This window comes from Diorhabda sublineata, chromosome X, assembly GCF_026230105.1.
Source record: "Diorhabda sublineata isolate icDioSubl1.1 chromosome X, icDioSubl1.1, whole genome shotgun sequence".
In the NCBI taxonomy this organism is placed as follows: domain Eukaryota; kingdom Metazoa; phylum Arthropoda; class Insecta; order Coleoptera; family Chrysomelidae; genus Diorhabda; species Diorhabda sublineata.
The window spans coordinates 38555725-38579823 of NC_079485.1; the positions used below are offsets into that span (position 1 = coordinate 38555725).

The 24099-nt window shown below is 31.6% G+C and overlaps 1 protein-coding gene across 10 annotated transcripts in view; it reads left to right on the forward strand.

Annotated features, from left to right (window-relative positions):
* LOC130451829 (nuclear receptor coactivator 3) overlaps window positions 1-24099 on the forward strand; it is a 366138-nt gene that overhangs the window by 278686 nt on the left and 63353 nt on the right. For 9 of the 10 annotated variants that reach the window (XM_056791123.1, XM_056791119.1, XM_056791122.1 and 6 more), the window contains exon 2: window positions 19804-19911. In XM_056791123.1, coding sequence (XP_056647101.1) covers window positions 19844-19911 — 68 coding nt within the window. In that variant the 5' untranslated portion in view covers window positions 19804-19843. Of the gene's footprint in view, window positions 1-3942; window positions 3962-19803; window positions 19912-24099 lie in introns of those variants that run through there. The other variant, XM_056791125.1, reaches the window with a different exon arrangement.

Here is a 24099-nt window from a genome sequence, read left to right on the forward strand (position 1 = left end):
TAAAATATGAACTATTGCAATAAATTCATTTTACACTATGTTCTTTAGGTAATTGAGACTGAGTAATCGATTTTTATTATTTTAACCGCCATTCTAGGCAAAAGATCTCGAAATAAACAGTTGAGATTTCAACAGTTAATTTACACAGAAGAAGAGTAGATACGCATTGAGCTCACAATTTTTTCTATACTACAGAAAAAAATATTTAAAATCACATAATCCTACGATGGTTTTTTCTTACGATGTTCCAACTATGATATTGATGTTATTCGGATAGGTAATAATTAGAGATCGCTCAGAAATGAGAAATTTCTGTCAAAGTATCTTGCTGTTGATGATTTACGAGAAAAAGTTCCTTGAGACCCAGAGCCGCAGTAATGTGTCGAAATAATTTAGTAATAGGGTAATTATTTGACTGCATGGATATGGCATATTTTGACTATTTTGTTGTCATACAGTTAACGACATAACGGCATTTTTTTAAACATTTAATGTTATTTTTTAAACTTATATTAATAGGAAGCAACAGAAATTCTTATTAAAAGAAGTACCTCAACCACGAACTCGATAAGTTCTTTCCGTTTACCCTCGACGTGTAGTGTTTACACTGGTGAACTATACAGTATCCTTCAAGCTTTCAAATATATTTCTCCTCCCCATAAACATATCGCCATACAGTCAATCATAACCATATTTACCGACCATCCAATAATCCAAAACATTCATGACACCTACCAAACTCTCATTGCTCTTGATATAACAGTCTCTCTCATCTGGCTTCCATCGCACACTGGAATTGCTGGAAACGAATGTGCCGATCGCCATGCCAAAGAAGCCACAAATAATCATCTTGAAATCTCAGTTCAGCTGGCCAATGATATGAAGATTAACTTCAAACACCTCATTAAAAAATCTTGGCGCGATACATGGAGCAAGAGTACTACAGCACTACATCACATCCACCCATCTACTTCTCACATTTCCCTAAACTTTTTGAATAGGAGAGAATGTGTGACAATAAGAAGACTTCGTATCAACCACACGAAACTTACTCACGGCTATTTGATGTCGTCAGAAAGTCGTCCTGTCTGACGAACTTGTCCAGTTCCTGTAACTGTTAAGCACATCCTCACCGACTGCAGAGAATATTCTACCGCACATCAACAGTTTGATATTAAAACCAACCTCAAGGAGATACTTAAAACTTACACTTAACAGTCCTCTATTTAACTTATGATTGTTTATGTGTGCCACTGAACAGCTCTGTCAAGGCACGTTAAACTGAAATAAAAAATTGAGGATTAGTCAAGTCGACCACTATACATACTTCTTGGAAGAAGGGTATTCGTTTTTTCCATATAAAAGGAGAAAGTAACAAATTTTGTTTTATAGTGAGCAGTGGTTGTTAACAGAAATTCATTATTTACATGACTTTTCTTGCTGAAATTGACATCTTGAAGTTTTGGATGGTGGTGAACCTTGATGTTTCCACTACTAACTCTGCATTTCGATTTATACATCTTACTGAGTAGAATTTTCTGGAAACCATTGGCGATATTCATACTGAACATACTACTACCACTACACCAACACTCACTATTCCACTGATTGGCTTATATTTCTCTAAGTAAGAAGTTGAGTTTCTGAGGACGATAACTTGAAACACGCGCCAGACAGTTTTAGTTTTACCTTCAATCTCTGAAGACGATAACCTGGTTATCGAAATGCGTGTCAGACACTATAATTATGAGTGTTGATGTAGTGCGTAAATAATGTCCCACGAATTCGTAATTGTACTGTAAGCATTCTTTAAGTGGTTCAAATTTGTCAGATTTTAACGCCCTCATATATTTTGAGTAAAAATAAAACGGTGACAAACTTCTTGGTCGACTTCTATGTTTTGTTTGCGTTTATCTACTGTTAATTAGGTATTCAGTTTTTCACGAACAACTGAGTAATATAAATACTGTGTAAATAAAAAGTGAGAACGAAAATTTGATGATGTTGGAATAAAAATAGGAACTACAAATTAAGAAATTAATAATAATCTAAATAGTAGAATCTAACATACTAACAACATCTAAAACCGTGATTCCCAATGTCCCAATGTGGTCCAGGTGGATTCGATGGGAATCTACGTTGGGTGTAACAAAACATGGGGGCTCAGCGATTGTTTCTCGTAAAAATTTGGGTGTTCCATATTCCATATTCAGTACAACGCGTCGAGAGTTGGGGTTGGGGTTGCCGTCCCGTCCGTAACGCTTGTCAGACGTGCAAATTAATATGACTTGTGGTTTATGTGCTTGCAATCTTGCATGAACTTGTTTGATTCTGCACCAATATAAACACGAATGTTAAGAATAAGCGTTACTCATTTGTTTCCGAAATTTAATAGAGAAAAGTGAACGCAAGGTGCACTGGATCCAGCAAAATTTTCTAGTCTAGTGGTCTATGAAACAAAAAACTTTACTAACCAGTGATATAAAATATGAATCGTGTGGCAAAATTATAAGAACGTTTCACTTAGTGAATCGAGAGAACTAGCACCTAAGATGAAATATTTTTTTTTCGAACTATTAACACTGAAGAATCACATTTAACTTGTACACGCACGTTTCGATTACCATTGTATCATCTTCAGAGGCTGACGATTGACGTAAGAGAGGTCGAGTGGGCGGTAGTTTTATTTTGTCACTAATAAATAATTATGTGATACAGAATAACTATTTCTGACAAATCCAACTGGTTATACAATTCACTCTATTCATTTTTACTTTATAGTGAGAAAAATACAAATAGCAATCGTTTTCAATATTAAGAAAGCACTCTATCTCCGCATTAATGAGAATTGACCTTAAAATAAAAGAGTTCAAAACCAAAACGGGAATTAACACGAGAAAAATTATTGATGATAAAGAAGGAAGTAACAGAAGTAATGAACATATGAATAAATAAATACCAAAAAGGAGCAGTGGTTCCACAAAGAATTTTTTCAAAGACAGAATGTAAACAATTTTGAGTGTTGGCCCAAACACCAGAGAATATCTTCAATTCCAGATAATTTTTTAATAGGTAGACAGGGCCGGATTAAGATTTATAAGGCCCGGGGCTAAAATAATGACAGGGCCCCCTTAAGGAATTCGAAAATCCGGAAAAATTCACAAAATAATATCAATACGTTAGATTTGTGGTATAAACACATCAAAAAATACAAAATAATTTCCAAATGATGGAGCCCTCTTGGACCTGGGACCCGGGGCTATAGCTCCCCCCAAGCCCCTAGCTTAATCCGGCCATGTAGGTAGATGTAGGTAGAAATAGACTTTTGAGTATTTGATTGTTTCGTTCATTTTGCAATGCGCGTAGACGTCTGAACTTAACATATAAAAAGCTCCTTCCACTGCTAGGAATATAATGTGATATTATATACAAATTCGTTGCCCTCCGAAATTTGATATATTGTATGTGTCATGTTTTACTTGTGAACGATAGTTTTCTTAGTATTATTGTTATTTAGGATTTATGGAATGAATCTTTAGTCAACCAAACAACATCACAAATCTCATTAAACATAAAATTTCTGATAATTATTATACGTTATGATATTTTATCGCTACCCTGTATACACATTAAAACATATGTGAGTTTGTATAATTATTCTGTATTCTTTTTATTTAACGGAACTTCATTATAAGTAGCTCACATCACATCGAAATTGTTGCCTTTAGTCACGAATCTGCCATGTATGCATATTTGAACGCCACTGATTATTGCTACTATAGTATCATCTTTAGCGCATACATCAACTTTCATTTTTATTCACTTGACAACGAACAATTTTACATCCATCACTTTTAAACTTTCTTATCAATGTGTATACTTGAATTAAGTGATAACAATGGTGAATTCTTTATTCGCGATATCGGGATGTGTGTGTGTTTGGTTAACGGTGATATTTTAGGTATGTATGTGAAACTTGTGAAAGGAATTAATTAACTCAACGGCGTGTACAGGGTTGCCAGATAGGCGATATTGACCTACATTGGTCAGTATTTAAGTTTGTTACGTAAGTTACGGTACGTCCGGTTTTCTGTGAATATTACCTATAAAATATTCATGACACAAGTTTAATTTTATGTACAATGGTACAATTGTTGGAATTACCAGGTGTTCCAAAAGTTCCTTATATCTTAGAATAGTAGATTGAAATTAAACAGGTATACTTTTGTAGAAGACATTTTTTTGCGATCATTTTTAAGTAATCAATATTTTTCCCTAAATGATCGAAAAAATTTTAACTGAATATTATGCCGTATTGAACATGTTGTAAGTTGTAAGTGTAGGGCTCGTTCAATTACATTTATTTCATCAAAAAAGTTAAATCAAATCATCAATTTGAAATGATATTACATAGACCAACGTCTCAAAATCCACGAAATAAAATGTGCAATTATAATATTTTAAGTATTATTTATAAATTTGATTCATTGTATACATTGATTCTAGATATAAACTAGGTGTGATAAAATAAAACTTACGCTGGATCTATTCCAACTAGATTATCGCATACCCTCATATATTGAGACATGCAGTGACAAGTTTGAATCCGTCCGTCAGTCACTGGATCTTGAGCAAATTATTAAGTACGATTCAAAATGAAAATAAATTTTGAGGAAGCTCACGAAATGTTCAAATTTTTTCAAATTCGAAGTCCGAAGCAGATGAAAAGATACATCTGGACAAACTTGTTCATTCAAATAGAAGATAATTAAAGATTATGAATTAAAGGACATTATTACTTTAATGGAGATGATTTCATATTTCATGCTTTGTTTTCAATAAAATAATTCATCGTAATATTTATGGCATTTCGTACAAGAACTGTTTTTATATTCAACATATAACATTAACATACTTCCAATTAAATCAAAATAATAATTATCTAAAATAACATGTAGAACAATCTGTGAATATCTTTACTTTCAACACATTTTTGAGGAGACATTAATTTTTAAACTCTGATCAGTCGAATCAAAGTTGAATAAGAGTGTTGATTCCTTTGCTCTAGTTCTTATCCATTTTTAACTCAAATCAATTATTTATCATCATTCGATACTTTAACTTATTATGTATAGACTCCACCAGAAATTGACATATCTGAACCTGTTAAAACATGCCTTCTGTAGAATCACACTTCATGATGGAATTGGATCGTATCGAGCAAAGAGGAAGTGATTGAATACGTGCACTGAAAACAGTTGATCTCAATGGAAATTCACAAAGACGTATTTTCGTAGATTTCCTGCGAAAGAAAGCCCCACCTACAGCCTCTTCCAATTTAGTTCCAAAACTACGTAAGGCGAAAGGAAAAATCCAGAGGAAAGTTGTTCTGCAACATGATAACACCGCCAGTCACAGGTCCGCAATGGCTCAGGTAGCGAATACCGACGGTTTCCAAAATTTAAAGAACATTTGAGTTGTAATCGATACTCTTCGGAAAATGAAGATCAGTGGTTAACAGTGTTTGAATAACCTCTCTTTCGAGACGATTTAGAAATTCTTGAACATCGGTAGAAAAATTATTATTCTTAATAGAAACTACAATTATTTATTGTGAATGGGTCGGAATGGAAGAGAATTTAGTTCTCTTACATTCAAAGGAACATCCTTAAAATTTAGACGATTCTGGGTCCAAAATTTGTTTTAATACGTTAAAATCCTTTTTGTTCATGAATCAAATCAATCTATTGATAAAACTAAAGAGTTATGAAGTTTATACAGGGTGAGTCGGGAGGAGCACACCAAACTCTAGAAGTGTATTATACACGTGAAAATAATGTAAAAAAACTCATATGTTCTTATCCGATGTGTTTTCAAGTTATGGAGTAATTAAAAATGTTCATCAAACTTTCCACTTATATCTGAATTTTAACATTATCAAAGTATGCCATGTTCGAGGCTCAAAGGCATTTGATAATTCTGACGTTTTAATGAACTGTCAGTGTACAGTGAACAGTAACTGAACGTTTAATTTCGAATTTAAGTGATTGTTAGTGTTGCAAAATGCCAGATACGTATTCAAATTTAGAATATGCAAATATGGTGTTTGTTTATGGTTTCTGTAATGGAAATGCTACAGCTGCTGCTGAAGAATATCGTCAACGTTTTCCACACCAAAGATATCCTAATATAAACGTATACTATATTGAGCGCTACTCAATAAGGTTTGGTAGAAGTAAAAAATATTCTGCATCTAGTAGAAGAAGATGCAACTACTAGCTCACGGAGAATTGCCACTCAATTGGAACCATCTGAATTGATATTTCCAAGCGGCTGCGATGAAACAGTTTAGCGCGAAAATTTATTAAATTTAACTAAACTGGTATCGAAATCTTAAGATGAATCATCATTATCAACGTCACGAACAACTTGAGTCTTTAGAAATGTTAGTTTTCCTCATGACATCAGTTCTACAGTAATAACATGTTGAATGAATTTGTTTCAGCTGTTTGTTTATTTTATGAACCATCACAAAACATTCTGTATTTTGAGGGACGTATTTTCCGGGCTATATTATTTTCAACTTCAGACCATGCTAGCTCTATTGGGTTCAGAACGCAGTGATACGGAGAAAATATTAGTAAAATATTTAGTAAATAATTTTTTTTAAAATACAACTATTGGGTATTTTTGGACATCTAGAATGGCAACTCGCGTTGTTTGGAAAACTTATAGATTTCTGCGGAATAATTATACTTAATCAGTTGTACAAATTATTCATATAAAACATCAGCACCATTTACTAAGCTCTAGAATACTATTCATTAATCCACATTTAGAAAATGAATGAATTTTTAATACCAAATACTAGATGTTATAATAGTCTTTCATTAGAAAAGTTTCTATCAACTCATGCAATATCACTAGAGCTGTAGTACATTTTTAGGAATTCTAAATTCTAAATCTATTGACATTTCATAAACTATTAATTGAAGCAATAAAAATATTTTTGTGAATATATATCAACAATAATTCTTTCGCCACTCACACGAAAACGTGCTTAATTCCCATCAATTATTTGGGAACGTGGACCTCAGAAAGTGAACGTGAGACTCTTCGACTAGAATTACTAGTAACCCTCGTTAATGAAAAGCATAAATGAATTATTCCAGACGAACGTGTAAAAATATAAATGGTTATAAAATGAGAATTATATAACCTGTATTTTGGCACGCCTTTAACATTCAACTAAAAAACTAACAATGGCAAGTAATCAGTCCATGCACGACACAAAGAGCATAAAAAAAGTCTTAGAATATACCATAAAACTGCTTTGTAATTTGGGAAAGTAGAATGTTCACAATATAGATTGGTAAATTCGGCATACGCAAATAAATACATAATTGCAAAAATGTCAATATTTTTTTTCACAAACTCAATAAACAAACTTGATAATGAACGATGAGAATGATGAAAAAAGGTTAATTCATAATATATAAAGTATGATATGTTCGCAGCAACATCTTCAGTCCTAGAACATTGGTGAATGCTTTTATTCAAGACGGCTTCAGGAATGTTAGTTCTCCACTTTTGATCACGGTCAAATTGAATCATATCAGAGGTAAAGTCTCGTGTCTAAGATAGGATATAGTAGACTCCCATTCGAGTGCTCGGGCGCGGTTTTCTATTATCATACATATGCGTGCTTGCACCCCAGATTAGAAAAACGTGCTTCGTGCTCTATGGTTTTAACCCAACGTTTAGCAAGTTCTTCGATACCTTGGTAAAACCATTCTTTGCAAAAAACTGTCGCTCTACATTTTAAACATCTCTTTGAATCCAAATTTTTCCCACGCAGGAATTTCACCGTGGATCTGAATAAATAGTGATCTAACGGTGCGGCATTGATAGCTCGATCATCTGAAATGATTTCGAAATACAGTGAAGTAGCGACAGTTCTTTTAATTGTCCTTGTCTAACCATTAATTTCCCATGTTCGGGTTGTTTAGATAATTACATTTTTCATTTCAAGGAATAATGCGTCTAATAAAACGATCATTTTCGGACAGAGCAAGGAGCTGTCTACACACCTATATTTTTATAGATCTTGCCTAATTATTTTAAATGAAGATGTATGGTATCTTTAGAAGGTCCAAAGTTTCTACTATTAAAACCAAACAACCAACAAACCAACGCTGTGCTATGTCTTCTTTTTCAATTTCACATATTTTCCTTGCTGCCAAGGTTTCTTTCAACTTGGCCATACTCTTTATTATAAAAACGTACATCTTTGTCAATGAACAAAAAAAATGATTGAAATAAAGTAAAGCGATACATAGATTCAGAGACTAGTCTAAACAAATTACGACGTGTTGAAATTAAGGCGTAGTAATTTTCACAAATGAAAACCGACATTACTTATGGGATACCTCTGTAATGTCCCAACAGATAAACTTTATATTAGACTTAACTCAAAAAAATTTCCCGAAAAATGAAAAAATTCTTTGTTTGTGTCTGCAAAAAATGTGGCGTTCGATTTCTGTGAACGACCGGGAACAATTGGTCCACTGTATAGAACTCTGTTAACCGAACACCTGGGTTCAGTCTGTAAACGTGCCAGACAACGTTGAAATAAATAAAAAGTGAATAATTAGTTTCAGTGGAAGTAATTGTAAGTAGTTTAATTAAGTGATAGAATATAGACAGTATACGTAATTAAAGAAATGTGCATTTAAATGGAACGCTGGACTTTCAGTTAAAATACTTCGTTACAAGTATTTCGAATAAAAACCTTAGCAAATGAAGCTAGTATGTAAGTATTTGTCCAAAATGTAATAATGAAATACTTGGTATATATGAATTTAGATACAATGACCGTTACGTGCATACGGATCAATTCGAAGAAATAAATTACTCTATACAAATGTCTTATTTTCCCCCCATTGTAAAACTAGAACAATTTTGTAGGAATTATCGTAAAATCTAAAATTTACGGTGGTGTATTTGATCATATTATAATAATATAGCATTCAAATCATCTTATCTGTTAAGCCGCGTTTACACCGGAGTTAATAACACGAGTTTTTAACAAAAAGTTAACTTAGCTGAACCGCCAAAAAATTTCTTTTAACAAAAGTTAATAACTCGTGTTTTCAACAGAAAATTCCATGTTATTAACAAGACTTATGTTATCCATCCAGAGTCGGTAAAGATCAAAGGAAATGTGTTATGTTTTAAACAAATGTTAAAAACTTGTGTTATTAACTCCGGTGTAAACGCGGCTTTAGGCTCGGTTTACAAACGTATTTGCTAACGTCTGACCAGTTTTCGAAATGTGATTCATTTGCCTCGTTGTGTATATAAAAACAGTGGATAAATCCGGCTTTAGGTATTCGTATGAATCATGTTGATGTCACAACAGCAATTAATTTATAAATTTTCCTTACGGTCTAGACAATAAATGATAAATCGGTAAAGTTTAAAAATATAATTTTCTGTTGATTGTAATGTATTCAAATGGTTCAATGTTACATAAACTATTAACACATGAATAACGTCGTTTGTTATTTGATAATAGATTTATTCAGAAATATTGCTAACAAATAAATCATTTTCAAACTTCGATTTTCAAGTTCACCCTGTTTTGTGAGCTTTGATAATAAATAAACTCCTCACCCAACATAGAAGTCATTTTCACTTAATTCGTCATCGGTTTCAAAAGATATGATAATAGGCTATATTATTAGAAGGGAATGTTTTGGTTTACGACGGTTAACCTTATTGTTATCGCATTCACTCGGGTAAAATTCGCACGCTAAACTGAGGATACAATCTATTCCTATCTAAACGGATTTAATTAAAACAGAATGAGATTCATAAAAATGGCTTGTTTTTTATGTCCAGTTTTCTTGCTACAATTCATTTTAGTTTGGTTACCGATCTATCCCATTGCTAAATTATTACAAGAGCAGATTTCATTCACGGCTTCCGACTCTCTCTTCTCTTATATCCCACGATTTTGATCCAAAGACTAGAACTGGCCTAAACACGTTTACGAATTTTTTATTGTTTCAATTTGAACGAGGATTTTCTATTACTTTTCGAGTTAAAATCCTTTATGAAGCATTTTGGTTGGCAGGTAAAAAATATTTTGTAGGTAGTTCCCAATTTAGATTCTTTTCGGTGATTTCAGAGAAAATCAACAAATATTGTAGGATTTGGAATCTTATTTAGGTATTTAATCGAATTAAACCGCCCAAGATTTATTTTTGGGAACATTTATTTATAAATTTAAAATCGCTCCCGAATCATTGGTCTGACTCAGATTCTACAAGATTAATTATCACTGGTTTCATATCGTCCAAAATCTAGACTAATTCACGCATATTATTTTTCTCATTTTCTACAAACTATATTGCTCGTATTCAATTTTTTTCTTAATACGTTTCACGGCTTCCGTAAATAATACCTTTTAATTGTACTATTATTTCTTACTACCTCACCCTCAATTTGAAATCCAATTAATTCTATTCGATTTACTTAATAATGGTAAGTTGGCAAACCTAATACTGTGCGTTGTGTAAGTGCAGCCATTTACAACGTGTTTCTGTACTGCCTCCTTAGATTAAATTATAATTAATAGTTATATTTTCCAAATTTCCAAATACAATTCTCAAATAATTACGGCTTGTTTATCCGCTCTTGTTGAACATTTATACAATTGCCTTCTATGGAAAGATGCATTGTCCATCGCAATAGTCTTTTTATCCTACTTGCATTATATTTTTTGAAATAATGTCCAAAATCCTTCGCATTCTTATCGTGATGGAAATCGCCATTTTATATTGATTCGAAGAGTAATAAGCCATCATTAAAAAAAACCGTCTTATGAACCTATGTGTAGGATGATAAAACGTCCACTTTTACAAGAAGGATATTTTAGTCCAGCGGAAAGTTTTTTCAAAGAGAACTGCTCAAGGAGTTTTAATGTTCTTGTCTTGTCTTGTCAGTAAGTCCTGCGTCCTCCTTCTTTTTTGCCGAATTTTCACACATTTAGTTTTATTATCTCTTGCATTTGTGTCTTACACGTATTGATAATATTTAGAACTGTAGAAAGAGAAAAATTACTGATTATGGCTTCCAATTCAAGGTGCCATTTATTTTACTAATTAGAATATATAAGTATTCAAAAAATTAATCATATATTTGTGATATTTCAGAAAATTTTCAGTTGCATTGAGTGAAGATATTCAAATCGCTCATTTTAGGAAATAGGGTAATTGATACACATTTGAGCACAATATCAAAACAATCACGAATTACAAAGTCCGAGATTTTTGGAAAAACAATTTCTTCAATTGTTATTGCCCAGAACCTTGGCATCAATAACCATTGAGTTATATGGTTTTCTGTCTATAATGCAACAAAATGAATCTAATTTGTTCCATATAAATTTAAATTGAGTAACTGCTACAAAATCTATGCAATAAAATTTTATGACCTACGCGGTCACGTTACAGCTTTCTAAAGGGACGCTACGTTTATTATAATTAATACATTTTTTTTGTTAATTATATCATTAATGATAGGATAATATCACCTTCTCAAATCTACTGCTTAATAAATTAGTGTAACTGTATTTGTATTTCCAAATTTCAACATGTAATAAATAGATTGTAAGCGTGGTTTATTTCTCTCTTTTTTTATTTATACTCATTGCCTTTGTAACTTCAATATTCCTATATCAATTTTTACAATTTAGAAAAATGTGGAAAATGAAAAGTTATATTGAAAGCTGAATAAAAATTTCGTAAAACAATATCACTAATATTTAAATGAGACTTATAATTTTAATTTCCTATATTTTAAAAAATATTTTCCACACATGGTCCTTTTTTTATTTACAAATATCATTATCCAGATACACAGTGAATGTAAAATAATTTCATTACACATGAAAAATATTACTCGACTCAACTTAAAGATGCAGTTCGATAAAAGTTTGATCACTTCGTGGTCGAAACTTCGGAAGCCACTCACGGTTCCTAATTTTAGAATTCGACCTTAGTAAGTTCCGTTAATTATATACAACCTCATGAAGTTTCGCTAGAAAGAATGTAAGACATTTTTATATCTAAAAATGAATGGGAACAATATTTATGACATCATAAATTAATGACGAAGATTTCCGCTTGGTGTTATATGTTCCAAAATAAAATTAGTGTTTGTCTTTCTAAAATTTATGAAAAATGATTTATTTCCATTTTGAATTTCATAGAAATTTTAATCAACAAGGTATAAAGAGACACATTTCAGTCCAATAATAATAGCCGTACTGTATTAGTTATGGACAATGCCAGTCAACATTCAAGGAACCATTATCTAACGCTAAATGGAAAAAGCAAAAACTCTCCCATTGTCTTATTACCAAAGAAATAGTGGCAAAAGATGGGTTACTGAAAAATATCTATTATACATTCACCAAAAGTACAGTATAGATGAAATAGTAAAACACCATGGAGTTAAAGTGTTGTGATTACCATCTTATCGCTATGTACCTAACTCAAATATTTAGCTTCAAAATGTTTCTTATCAATGGTCTTTAGTGCATTGTCCAATTTTTCCACTTTTTCATATAGTTTTCTTTTCCCGATAACCCAATCTTCTTCATATTTTCTTCAAATTCTTTCATTTCTCTCTTGGTGTCATTACCTCTTACATCAGATGATTTCTGTGTTTCTACAGTTCGCTTCGTACCTCTTGTTCTATATTTTCCTACATCTAATTAATTGCTTCCACAAGTAACTCCATGTTAATGCTCATCTCTACTCTCCTTTTTCTGGCGTTCTCTTGATTATTTTACTTATTGGTCCCCTTCTTATTTCCCTTTTACTTTTGCGTCTGCGCTGCTATTTACACTACTTCTCTCTAATTTTGTATACAATACGATATTGTACTTTTAAAATTATTGTTTGTTATCTGATGAGTTGTTATCAGTAACAAGCGATATCAAAACCTTCGTGGTTAACTATTCTAGGATTTTAATTCATTTGTATTTTTTCTAGCCTGTTTTTATTACTGTACGTCTGTTATTATAACAGGATTTTTTTTGTTGTTAACAACTTTTTTGTAAAAATCTCTTTGCTCTTGTTATTTAGCTATTTTTGTGTACACACACTCCTCTACTTCTATCTTCTAACTGAATGGTCGAACGTCAGATGTAGAATATTGTATTCATGGTACAAATTGTTGGTATCAATAAACACATTTCGGAAATGCCCTTTCTACGTTTCCCTTACTTACCAATAAAGAAATTTGCTTCATTTAGAGACCGTAAAATTTTGTTTCCTACAATTTTACAATACATTTTTTAAAAGTATTCAATTGAAAGCAAATGATTCTGCAATTTTTCGAATTTTCAAAAAAATAGATGTGATATAACAAGAAAACAACACTCGATATGTACACATATGACATTCTTATCGATGTCCTCGACATTTTATGACGTTCTATTTTTACAACCCTCTGCACTTTTCTCTTTTCGGCTACTTTTACTTTTATGTTTTGGAACGGGGAGACTGGAAAGTGAGTTTGTATATTGCAAGTCTCAGCTGTGTCGATCCGCGCTAGAGTCCCCGACCTACCACAAATACTGTGGAAAAGCCGATTTATGTAGGCATATGCCAAGGACTCGGCGTTGCCAACTTTCCAACAGCTCAAGTGTTTGACGTATCTGAAAACAAACGATTTGAAATATTCCGTCTGATTTTCTGCTACAATATCTGAAGAGCTTTAAAAATAATCGATTATTTCACGAGTAAATATCCGTAATCTGCGAAAAATCACGAAACCGTACATCGAATGTATGTATATGATATGTTATATCAAGCAATTGATAGCTAGTTTTTAGTGAATTTGTTCAATTTCAACTCCGCTGCGATAAACTCATCTATGATTTAAGGTTAGTTCACAAGACTGTGAATGGCTTGAATATTGAAATTACACATACTTTCAATTGGATTTATATCAGGAGAGCTCAAACTCCTGCGTGCGCCCAGTGATCCCACCTTGAGCGATGTGGTCGTCCATAAATACAAAATATTCACGTAAATTGTTTCTTAGGAGATAGATATTTGGTGTAATATCTTCTTGGATGTAAACTTGAATTGTCCTATTTTGTGATTAATGTGGTGCAACGTTTGAACATAATTCCTCCCCAGAACATATGAAGTAACTTCGCGTAAAAAATTGAATTGTCGTTGATGATCTGTTTTTCTCTATCTCCATTGTAGCTAAAATTAACTTTTATTCCCTCGATTCCTTCGAAACGAACGATTTCTAAGAAATAGAAAGGAGAAACAGAATTGCTTTATATCCCGTACATTTGCATTTTGGAATCGTCTTAAAACTATAGGTACCGATATAACAATGCGAAACGTACCATGGGCCAAATTGCACCAAATAACGACTTATTCGTTTAACATATGGTCTAGGAATGTCCAAAGTTTTCAGTATCTAATGGTTGAAATACCCGGCTTTGTGTGAAGTAATAATTCTTGCTGGATTTACATTTCACGACAAAAATTAAAGGATATGGCTTCATTGATAATATTGTATTGTATTGAAAGTATCGAAATTTATAGAAACATCGATAATAAGACAAGAGCCCTTTATCAACATCAATAATTAATTATGTACTTTTTCAAAACACAACAAATACTTGGTTAATTCGAAATACCTATTAGGTATATCCTGCTGTTGATATCTTGTGCACATTTTTTATAAAAACACATGATATTGTTCACCAAAAAAATTGATTCATAATATGATGTATTCTTACAATTTCTAAACTTATCTAGTTGATCTGACAACACCGCGCATAAACGATGAACGTCGATTGTGAGATGTAGACTACGCAAGCGTGGGATGCCTGTTGCGTGCAAAGCTCTACGTTGAGACGCCTTCTTAAAACCGTCTCTTGACTGTTGTATCGTCGTCGACCAGGCCGGGTATTGATTAATTTTCATAACGACGACGACGACGACGACGACGCCTAACTCCCTTTCATTCTTACCAAGTGGCATTCTCATTGTATAAAAAGTCATCACACAGAATGTACTGAAGAGTATATGTTGTACATAAAACGAGTCTTTATGACTTTTATATAATCTGGGTATAAAACATCATCGTAAAATGCCTAATAGAAATAGTCACACGATATGTAATTTATTAATTATATTTAAAGCGACAGGAAAGGAAAGGCTGGACTAAACTCCATTCGAATCTACTGACAAGAAATATAAGAAAAAGTTGCATTTTCCTTTTTTTATTTGCAGTTGTTATATCTTGACAGTTATGCCACAGGAGCAAAGCTTTTAAAAAATACATGGATAAGAATGCTTTGCTAGGAAGGATTTTATCTTGTCAAATTTATATTTCTGAAAATAAAAATTTAGAGGTTTACTATTATGAAACAACTGCTTGAACTTGTAAGTTTATAGAAAATTTATTTCAATGGTTGACACTAAAATCTATACCCATTAGAAAAATTGTTTATTTAATATCATACTGTCAATCAACGGCTAAGTCATACTTAGCATCATATTTGTAATTTAGTTCTATTTTGTCAGCTCATGTCAATTGTTTTTCTCAAAGATCTCATTTTCGTTTGCCAGAACTCAAATAGTATCATTCATTACCTATTAAATTTAATTATACATAGGATACTGATTAATTCCATAAAGGGTTTCTTCATTGTATAGTATCTCGGAGATAAACTGGGTTGAGCCCATACCGAACACACTGTTCACTACAACTACACTATTACTCATGTCCGACTGACACGTGTTTCAATAAATTCGTTTTCATCTTCAGAGAGACTTATTGTTTACGATCTGACGATAACTTTGATATCAGAACGCGCTTCAATCAAATATAGGAACTGTGAGTGTTGGTGTAAATCGTCATAAATAGTGTGTTCGGTACTCTGAGGTGAAGATACAAACAAATATAAAAGTGGGTAATGTTAATAATTTCAATGCTTTAATTTACCGGAATCCATTTCAGATGTATAGAAAATTAGAATACACATAATTAAACATTTATTACCTAATATTTTTCACAATACCTCTCTTTTGTTTTAAAAGATTCGGGTTAGTGGGTCGATCGATAATTTTAAGAATTAACGCAGGTAGTTAACAATGATCGGTGGTTTTAACATTTTTTTTTTTGTAAATTCAATTTCACGTTTGTGATTGAATCCATAAAAACTAAATTTGCACGTTTCAAATTGATTTTATTTATAATTTAAAACATGATTTATGACTTGTTTTGTCTTCTAACGGATTTAATGTCTTGGGTTAATAATCATATACCGAGTGGTGCAGTTGAAGTCGTCCAATGTTCTTCTATATATTTTATTTGTAGACAAAACAGCGTGTAGTCCATCTCAACTGAGTCATTTATACATACATAAACATAAATGGTTACACCGAATTTAATGACTGGTCAGCCTAAAAGGGATCAAATTGAAGACCAAGCTAATAAATAAATAAAATATTCTTGAATGGTATAGTGAACTGTCAGTGAGATAAACAATGCTTCAGATGATGAAAATATCTCATACACGATACGTGAGAATTTTCTCCAATAATGCCAATGATAAGTTTAAGTTTAAAACTTATTATTGTTCTTCAAATTCTTGTGAAGAACTATAAAGCTGTGATATTTAATATGTCTTAAAGTCAACATAAGCCTTATATTTAAGTTTATTATTTTTACAAAATAAAATTAAAATGGTTCTTGAGTTTTTGCTTTATTCAGCATTAATTGATAAGGTTTATTTTATATTACCTGTTTTAAGATGTTAACACAAAAGTATCTTTTTTTGCAGTTTTGACAAATCTTATTGTGCTTTTGATATGCTATATACCATAGCTACTGAAAAAGTTAGATATTTCTCCCCTGTTACATGGTGGAATATTATATTTCATTATTTTTAGAAAAACAAATGGAGTAAATATATTTTGAGTATTGATTGGAGATTCATAAATTTCTATCGTTGGTTATCTTTAGTAGTCTTCTACAGCAATCTTTTCTTCTCGGATAAGGTCCTGCATAACATACATCTACGCTTTGGAGCGGGTAGTGTGTAAAGACTGTAGTGTAGACTCAATTGGATTCATTTATTTTGGAATTGAGTCTTATCTCTGAAACGCATAATTTACACAAAAATTCTCTTATCTTTTTTTGTACATGAATTAATAGAAACATTTTCGTAATTGATGATGTTTCCATAACTATTTTTTAGACTTTTTTTCTCTATTGTTTGCTCTAGTATATTAATTCTCGTATATATACCCAATTTACAATTATTTTTAATGTGGGTATGGTAGAAAAAATCAAAGTATTCTAAATTAATATTATAGATATATAAATAATTTTGTCCCCGCTGCAAAGGCTGAATCGTTGCTGTCTTTTGAGAGGTTTTGAAAAAAAAAAAAATTATTGTGGTAATTATTTGCAGAAAATATCGGAGTTGAATACTGGATCAGCAAAAGGGATTTATATATTTTCTTACTGTTAAAGATTTGATGAAAATCCTCTCTCTCTATAATCAAAAACTTTTCCTTCACTTTAAGCTAGTTAGTCAGAGATATATTTATACACGTTTTCAAATTATTTTTAAACATACAAAGTAGAATTCAAGGTTTCAGAGTGAAAATGCATTATTTTCTTATTCAAAATATTTCTTGCAGTGCAATGGCTCAGCTACATGAGAATTAAATAAATGATTTGCAAATTTGGTACGTAGCTACAAAAAGTTTCGAATTAAATTCAATAATTTATTGATATCGAGTTATGGGTGTTCATTTGTTAATACTGCGTGCGATTTATTCATTAGGTGTCATATATGTCCAATAAGTATTTTCCTATATGACAGATATATCCTTTTCGCAGTAACTATAGATGCGAAGTGACAGATGATGATAATATTTATATATTTATAACGATGTAACTACAACCGTTCTCACCAGCTATAAGTATATTCTGACAGGTATTTTGTCATTTGCAGACTGAATAGATCTTATTATAAGGACATCTTCGGTAGAGGGTGTATAGAATGTTTTCTCTATCACATATTGAGTATATCTTGCTATAAGTGTGCTGCTCAAAAAGTAATGTAACGTATTAATAATTCGGTTTTCGCTTGCTTCATGAAAAAAGTTAAAAGTTATGTTAAAAATTTATTAAACTAGTTTATCTCCACAAGATATGTGTATTTGGAAGTGAGTTTTTTTAATAGCAAGCATGAAAATGCAAAATTGAAAATCGCATATCGATGTCTTTGTTAGGTGCTATTAGATATTGCGTGAAAAAAGTTATTTCACAATTAATTATGGAAATCCATATTAGTCATCCTTCTTTTGATTTTCCTTAAATAATTTTAGTTCTTGATGGCAAGTGACATAATTTTAGATTATTACCATATCTGAAAACCTTTGGAAGAGTTTTGTCTTCCAATTTGTTTTCCAAGTTAAAATGTTGTATACCAGTTCGATAATGTAATCTAACATGTTAATGTTTGGATTTCTGTTATATTTCCAAATAAAATATTTCTTCTTTTAACTTCATTTTAAGTAAATTCGAACATTAGTACTGTGGTGTGTGTGGTGATGCACTTAATGTCATTGAAATTGTTACCAACTGCAATTGCCGGAACTATTTGATCTCTCATTAAATCTCTGGTCCGTTCAAATGTTCAAATTTCCCTTTAGAAGGAATGGTCCAATGGCAGCGGTGTCAATAATACCTTCCCAAACATTAACTTTCCAAGGCTTTTATGTTCCCGCATTCGTCTATTTCGTCCAGTTTCTACAATTGGGTGCGTTTATCGGAAAGATCCTTTTCCTAATGTAAAGGTATCTTTTACATTGACTCTTATGGACAATTCAAGGGGATTTCGAAGAATTACCTAATAAACAAACGCAAAACTCAAGACTAATGACCGTGCACATCTGATGGAGTTAATGGAATGGATAAACATCAACAAGCAGATACTTTTGAGAAAATTTATCCCAAGTTGAAAAAAATTGACGATTGAAGAACCCACATGTAATTTTCGCAATACAAGTGCGTCCACAAAGAGTCACCGATTGGTGCGAATTTTTGGCTGTAGGCATCATCACTATATTGGAAAATGAGTCCCATACACTCAATTGCATGATATCTTTTCTGCTCGTTACTCTTGTTTCGGTGATTTTACACCATAACATCCCTTCTTATGGGGTTCTTTGAAGAAAAAGATCATACTGTATCAATGAAAGTCAATCACAAATATGCATAATGACCGTGCTAGCTAAGTCGTGGATGCCATATGTTATTTTATCTCACCCATGTATTTTGTGTTGTAATAAAAACTATTATATTATTTTTTTTATTTGCTAAGAGTTCGAAAGAAAGAAAACAATATACGGGAACTGCTATATGGAAACAATTTTCTTTGTTTCCACCACCTATGATGGTTAACATTAGTATGGATTTTTTTTTGTAAATTTATCGAGCGAATAGAGTTTATAAGCCGTTACATTATCTTTGGAACTGTATAAAAAACAAACTCTTGTATCTTCAATGTAGATATTAAAGGTACGCGCCCATATTTCCGCACCATAAGTATCGGATGCATCGCATCAAATGAATCGTAGCATTTATTCTTTTTATAGAAAGTCATAAAAGTGCGTGCAGATGTAACTAGTATTTTAATAAGTTGAAAACGCAATACAATAATGTCAATTATTGTTTCAGGCTTGGCTCGTGCGAATTGCAAGACCCGGTTTGGGGGAAGATGAGCTCATTGACAGCCGGTGTCAATAAGAAAAGAAAAAAATCGGAGACCAAACCTCAAGCGCAAATGTAAGTCTCCCTTATAGATATAAAATTAAATATAGAGTTGCTGTTACATTAAATGATGCAATTACCTATAGAAATAATGTTCTTGATCATGCGATGAGTTAGACATTCAAAAAAGATGGGTCAGGTATATGACAAACGTTTTAGAACATGTAAGTGGCAACTTTTTTCTAAAGTTAGCAGATCAATAAATTTCTCAAAAACTTGCATAACGGAAAATTTCGTATAATGGCACTTAATTAGTACTTAATTTTCCGCTTTGGTGACATCATGAAATTGTCACAATAAATTCTTTAAAAACAGATCTTAACAAATGGCTCAATAATATTTAATAAACCCAATTCGTATATTATCCTGACTGAAGCAAATCTATACTGGAGATGTAAAAACAGATGCAGAACCTTTAGTCCGACATTATGGCTTAATTAATTCTTCTTTTTCGATTCAATTCTAGTCTTAGCCGCATCCATTATCACCCTCCATTTTCATCGATGCTGTCTCTGAAAAAATAATATTATTATTAATTATTATTATGTTCCATAACTACTTTTCAAACTAATTCATTATAATTTTGTATTTGAATCTGCAGTTTTTATCATTTACTTTTTGGAATTCAATTTACCGATAGAATTTATAATTATATGCAATTCAATTCAAATAAAGAACAAATGGCTGAATGGTATGATTATAAATGAATCAAAAATCATAATCGTTGGAAGTGATTAGAATGTGCTATTTTCGGAAACATGAAAAAGTCGAATCGGTTTGGTATATATAAATATAAGCGTTTTATTAATTATTTTTGAAGGCTGCTAAACTTTAATCTGGACCAAGACCATACATCTTTGATTATCCTATCACAATTCTTTTCTGTCCAACATCTTTAAAATAAAAAGTAACCCTGCAAATAATAATAAATAGTAAATCAAGGTGTACTAAAAATATTTATTACATAGGCAGTTGTTGCAACTTAACGTCATTAAAAATTTCGAAAATGTCTTCCCGATAATTAATCGAATATAGACAAATTAATGGAACCAGTATTCAAATTAATTAGTAGTTTATTAGGAAAATAGGGCAGTATGAGTCCAATTAGTAATTTTGTAGAATAAAGTCCCTGTTTGGATTCATGTCTTTCAACATAGTTAGAGAAAAAAATTTCAGTGTATAATGTAAATCACGTTGTTAGTCTTCATTTTTTATGTTTGTATTATAATCATTGTTCATATTTTGTATCCCACTGTATATTTAAGGGGTTCCATGTCTATTCTTACAATTTGCAAAATACTGAAAATACAGTCATATACACATTTAGCCATTTGATACCTTGTACATCCGTCATAGTCAGCGCCAATGTATTCTTGTTAATAAAAAGTCTGTGTGCTTTTTGCCACATTTGTGTTTACAATGTTGACAGTTTTCCTTATAAACTGATACATTGTAAGTGTTCATTCTTTGAATCGAACATGATTAGTAGTATTTGTTTTATGGTAGGTTTTAGAGAAATGTTTAGATATAAACTTAAACTTGAATTTTTGCAATTCTTAATAATATAAAAGATTCGTTTCCTTTACAAAAAACTCTAGATATAGCATAAAAAGATGTATTAAATGACATATTTTACATGAATCCAATGATTCCTTCTCGTAAACTTTATTGCATATTCTGCTGCAGCGGCATAGTGAAATATCCTTTCTATCACGATTCATAATAGTCCTTTGAAATGTTACAATGGACCTTGCGTTTTTCTGAGAACGCAATTTTATTTTCTCGATATTTGGGGGGAGGGGCAAGGGGCCAAGGAAAGCTTAACTCTAAATTTGTGGGGTTCCATCCTAAATTTACCTGGTATTTTGTATTACCTGGTATATTTTAGTTCTTTTTGATGGTCCAGGTTGTGTGGAATAAACGAGTTCGAGTTGCAGCAATAACAGAGTGAGCATTTTCTTTGAGCAGCAATCAAGGACTTACGTTTGGTTTGGTATATGATCCCTGATAGTAAAATAGATAAACTTTCTGAAATTAAAGTATGAATGTCCTCTAAAAAATAATCTGAAGGTGGGTATTGGTTCGTTTCATAATTGCAGCTGCATATCTGACTTTCTGTAGTCCCTCTTCACGCTTATCATTTTTTTTATGAGATGTTTTTTACATACCACTTTAATTGTAAAACCTTTAAAGCAATCAATGCAATCTTGTCCATTTTCATTAAAAAAATATAATGTTATCTCCATCCTCCATAGCATTGTCGATGTTATTTTTACGTTCACCAGTTTTCTGTTCGCCCCACCATTTTTTTGGGTACAATTGTTTACTGCAATCTAGCTCTAACCTCGACCAAGCTAGGGACGTCATCTATGCCTTTGCTTCATCGTCAGAACGTTTCAAAACCAAGGAAGAAGAAACAGCCTCCAAGGGCAGAATATAATAATAATAACAATAGTACTAGCTGGTAGTTGTTCGTTTGGAGCTTTTCTACCTGGTTAGAATTCCCAAAAATTATTAGAGAAAGAACAATAATGATTAAAATCACAGTCGATTATAAATAATAAATTATATATAAACGTTCAGAAAAATCTGTAAAGAAAAGAAAAAAAAAATGAAAATGATAACAAATATTATGTTTTTGGCACAATGCGGTGAGCATAGACGCGCCCCGGCACTTTTGGAGCGCTCAATGAGCCACAAGAATGAGTGGAATTCAAAAAATCCACATAAAATTAATTCTCAAAGAACGCTCTAAAAGATTATTCTGAGGTAATTTTATTGAAAAATGAAGAAATAGAAAGTTCTTGATAGAAAAAAGAAATTGTTGACAAAATTTTTGCACTTTTTTGCTCATAACTTTTTAAATTCGCGGTTAATGGCAAAAAATGTCATAGACAAAATTGTAGGCAAAGCGATTTACCACAATTTATGTCTTCACGAATTTTTTACAGGGGACAATAGTTCGCGAGATATCGTCAAAAATAGCTTTTCACCCCTTTATTTAAAATGGCGGAAGGGGGACACCTTCTTAACCTTCATTATTTTTGTAGCGGAATGGTACAGAAGTAGTAGGCAATCTTTTAAATTGACTAATATTTTCACTGAAATGTTTGCTGCAGATCAGCTTATGTCTTAGTGATTTTTGGCTTAGGTTTGCCAAAACAGCATTACCTGAAATATAGAACATCAATGTTAACATACGTATTTATTGTAATGGTTATAGTAAAGTATGGCTTAAATGGAATAACGACTAGTAGTACCCTTATTTGGAATTTCCCTAATTGTATCTTATATCATCGTCGGAATGACAGAATTTTCCCGAAATGTGTTAAGATAATTCCATACCTGTGTATCATTCTCAAAAACAACTACACATCATTGAAATTTCTTGGTATGCTCACAACAACGGTAAAAATACTCTCATACTTATCTTTAATAAGGGCTTTTAAAATCAAACAAAAAAGACCATTCAAAAGAATTGTAAAAAACCAGAAATAAAAAATATACAAATAAGTATATACGTACCAAAGATATTTAAATAATCTGATTTTAATATAAATATTATATTCATCGGCTTTGTATTGAAAGTTAAGGATAAATGCTAAAATTTGGATAAGACCAATAAATAAAAAAACTCTTTCTAATAAAGAAAAAAATTGTCCTATCAACTACTACTAAAATACCTACTTATAATCGTTTTGTCAGTTTTATCATTGTGTAAAGATATTTATATAATGGCCTCATCCTTACCGATAAGTGTACCAACTAACCCAGGACCGGTCTTGGTTTCACATTGGAGAGCCAAAAGTTATAATAATCGAAAATATTATTCATTCTATTATCTATTTATACTTTTTGGATTGACCACAAAATAATATAGAAATGTTAAAACTGAGCTCATTGTTGAGTTAAATATATTTATATTACTACTGGTACTAATTTAACAAAATGATTTTATTCACAAATCTGTTATAGATAAATCAAGCATGAGTCATATATTTTTGAAATTATAACCTATTAAAGTGCAATACAAAAAATATATACCATTAAAAAATATATCCAAGGCGTTATATTGAATATAGTTATAAAACAGACACCAACTACTACAGTTGAAAATATAAATTGCTCTTCTCCAGGATTTTTTGTACGTAACATTTTTTAAAAATAATTAATTTGTTCTATAGTGAAATGTACTTGAGGAGT